At 33.9% G+C, this 2,779-nt stretch overlaps 1 protein-coding gene across 1 annotated transcript in view; it reads left to right on the forward strand.

Annotated features, from left to right (window-relative positions):
• Positions 1-1,054: 1,054 nt before the first annotated feature.
• The window catches only part of LOC119578681 (probable transcriptional regulatory protein Kole_1935), a 3,904-nt gene continuing 2,179 nt past the window's right edge, over positions 1,055-2,779 (forward strand). The window contains 3 exon segments of the mRNA XM_037926254.1: positions 1,055-1,251; positions 2,279-2,455; positions 2,457-2,520. Coding sequence (XP_037782182.1) covers positions 1,234-1,251; positions 2,279-2,455; positions 2,457-2,520 — 259 coding nt within the window. The 5' untranslated portion in view covers positions 1,055-1,233.

Here is a 2,779-nt window from a genome sequence, read left to right on the forward strand (position 1 = left end):
CCGTAAATCCTGATTTTCGCATATCTTTGTTGTAAAATTTAGAACAGTTTCATAAGTAGATTTTAAAACTAAAGTATATAATGATGTTTTAATCTCTCTCTCTCTCTCTCTCTCTCTCTCTCTCTCTCTCTCTCTCTCTCTCTCTCTCTCTCTCTCTCTCTCTCTCTCTCTCTCTCTCTCTCTCTCTCTCCTCTCTCTCTCTCTCTCTCTCTCTCTCTCTCTCTTTTATATTATATATATATATATATATATATTATATATATATATATAATATATATATATATATATATATATATATATATATATATATATATATATACATTTATATATATATATATATATATATATATATATATAATATACATTTATATAATAATATATATATATATATATATATATATATACATATATATATATATATATTTTTTTTTATTATTATTATTATTATTATTATTATTATTATTATTATTATCATTATTATTATTATCATTATTATCGTTATCATTATTATCATTATCTTAAAGGACAGGCCAGTTTACCCAGAACATTTTTATAGACTACTAAATTTGATATTTTATCGTATTAGTTATTGATTATAAAATTATTTTACTGTATTGTTATTGTAGTTCTTATATATTATCTTCTTATTCTAAAGTGTGACCTCCTCTCTAATGCATTTATATTATCAATAAATTTGAAATCATTATATTATATCTGTGTTGATTATCTAAAATAGAAAAAAGTTAACCCAGGTATACAAATTGTGAACAAAAATTTCGACCTAACAAATAAAAAAAAAAAGAAAAAAAAATCTCTTTAATACTCTATTTTCACTCTTAACCAAAACTTCGACCCAACAAAATAAATAAATAATAAGTAAATAAACAAGTCACCCCCTTTACCTCCCCACTTTCTATAACCTTCTCATTCCACTTCTAACCAATAGATGGCGCTTACACCAGAGACAACCAAAACACAAACACAAAACCATCACACTATTCACCCCACAAATTCAAGGTAGTTTCCCCCCAAACAACCTTTTCCAATCGCACTTTCCCTTCTTCCTACGCCTCTTGCATTGCAGCCGACAGCACGAAAAAAAAAACATTGCAAAATCGGACCCGAAAATATTGCAGAAGGAAACAGCGGAGATAGAGACAATATTATAGTCCAAAACCCTATTAAGGAGAAGAAGAAGAAGAAGGAGATATTGCATGCCGTTGCACTCTAAATATGTCACATACGATAAGGGTGAGATAATGAGGATAATTATTAATTGAATTTAAAGATTTTGATTTCTTGTTGATAAGATTTAAATTATTTTTTTCTTGATTTCTTGTTAGACACGAAAGATATGATTAAAGTTTGCATTAGTTAAAGATAGTGAATGAATCTTTATTAAACCCACAAGTGACGGGATGTTATAGATGTAAAGGAATCTGTATTATAGACGGTTGATGTATGGGAATAAAGGCAACAGGAGACCAGGTCAACACAGGTCACGTGGAAGAGGGTCAGTGAAGGTCATTTGGAGTAGGGTCAATGCAGGTCAAAGGGAATAAAGTTGGTTAATTCAGGTCAAAGGGAATAAAGTTGGTTAATGCATGTCACTTGGAGTAGGGTCAGTACAGGTCACTAAGAATAGGGTTAACAGGTCACTTGGAATAAAGTTAACGCAGGTCACTTGGAATAGAGGAAACACAGGACAAGTGAGCCTATGGTTAACACAGAGGAAACAGGTGCAGTGCAGGTCAGGCAATCGTTCTAATCTAAGGATTTTAGCATCAGTGAATTGCATTTAATGGATATTGCAACTAGAAATATTAGTTTTGATATTGGTCATAACCAGAGATGCTGCCTCGGTACCTGTCGATATTCCAGCGTAAACAGTTTTGTTTGCCTTTGCCGAAGTGCCGAAACTGTTAAGTATTTGCTCTGGTTGGAACTTGATGAAATCCATCTCTAATACTATGAGTTATAAGAACTAGAGACCCCGGAAATGTATGTGTTTAGTTATTTGCATGAGAATCAGGTTGATTAGTCTATAGTATAATTTTTTTTTTCAAGGACTTTGTTTCCTAGACATATATGTAGTTCTTTTCCAGCCAAATGATTTTCCTCTTCACCCTTTTAATTTATTTGATGTATTTTCTCTGTCTTGTATATTTTCTTGTGAAAAAAGTGACCTCATTCAAAGCGAATAGCTGCTGCGCATAGGAAATCGACGTGCAAAAATACCTATTTGTACATACATCGCTAAAAGTTTTCTTTGTTCCAGCTTGTACGGCCGCTGATTGCGCAGTATCAGATTTCCATCGCAGGTAAAATTCCATGGAGCAGAGCGCCCGTTCTCGGATATGGAAATGCCAGTATTAGCCTTGACCAGAGATTCCTCCAGTGCCGAGGCATGGCTGGACATTCCAAGTGGGCAAATATCAAACACACCAAAGCTGCCAAAGGATTCTGAGAGACAGAAGAAATTTATGAAGTGTTCAAGGCTCATAAAGCTTGCCGTTAAAGGTCTGTTTCTCTCTCTCTCTCTCTCTCTCTCTCTCTCTCTCTCTCTCTCTCTCTCTCTCTCTCTCTCCCCTCTCTCTCTCTCTCTCTCTCTCTCTCTCTCTCTCTCTCTCTCTCTCTCTCTCTCTCTCTCTCTCTCTCTCTCTCTCTCTCTCTCTCTTCTCTCTTCTCACTCTTTTTTCTTGCTTTTGTCTCTCTCTCTCTTCTCGTCTCCTCTCTCTCTCTCTCTCTCTTCTTTCTCTTCTTCTTCTTCTCTCCTTCT

Source organism: Penaeus monodon, chromosome 11 (assembly GCF_015228065.2).
Source record: "Penaeus monodon isolate SGIC_2016 chromosome 11, NSTDA_Pmon_1, whole genome shotgun sequence".
Taxonomy (NCBI): domain Eukaryota; kingdom Metazoa; phylum Arthropoda; class Malacostraca; order Decapoda; family Penaeidae; genus Penaeus; species Penaeus monodon.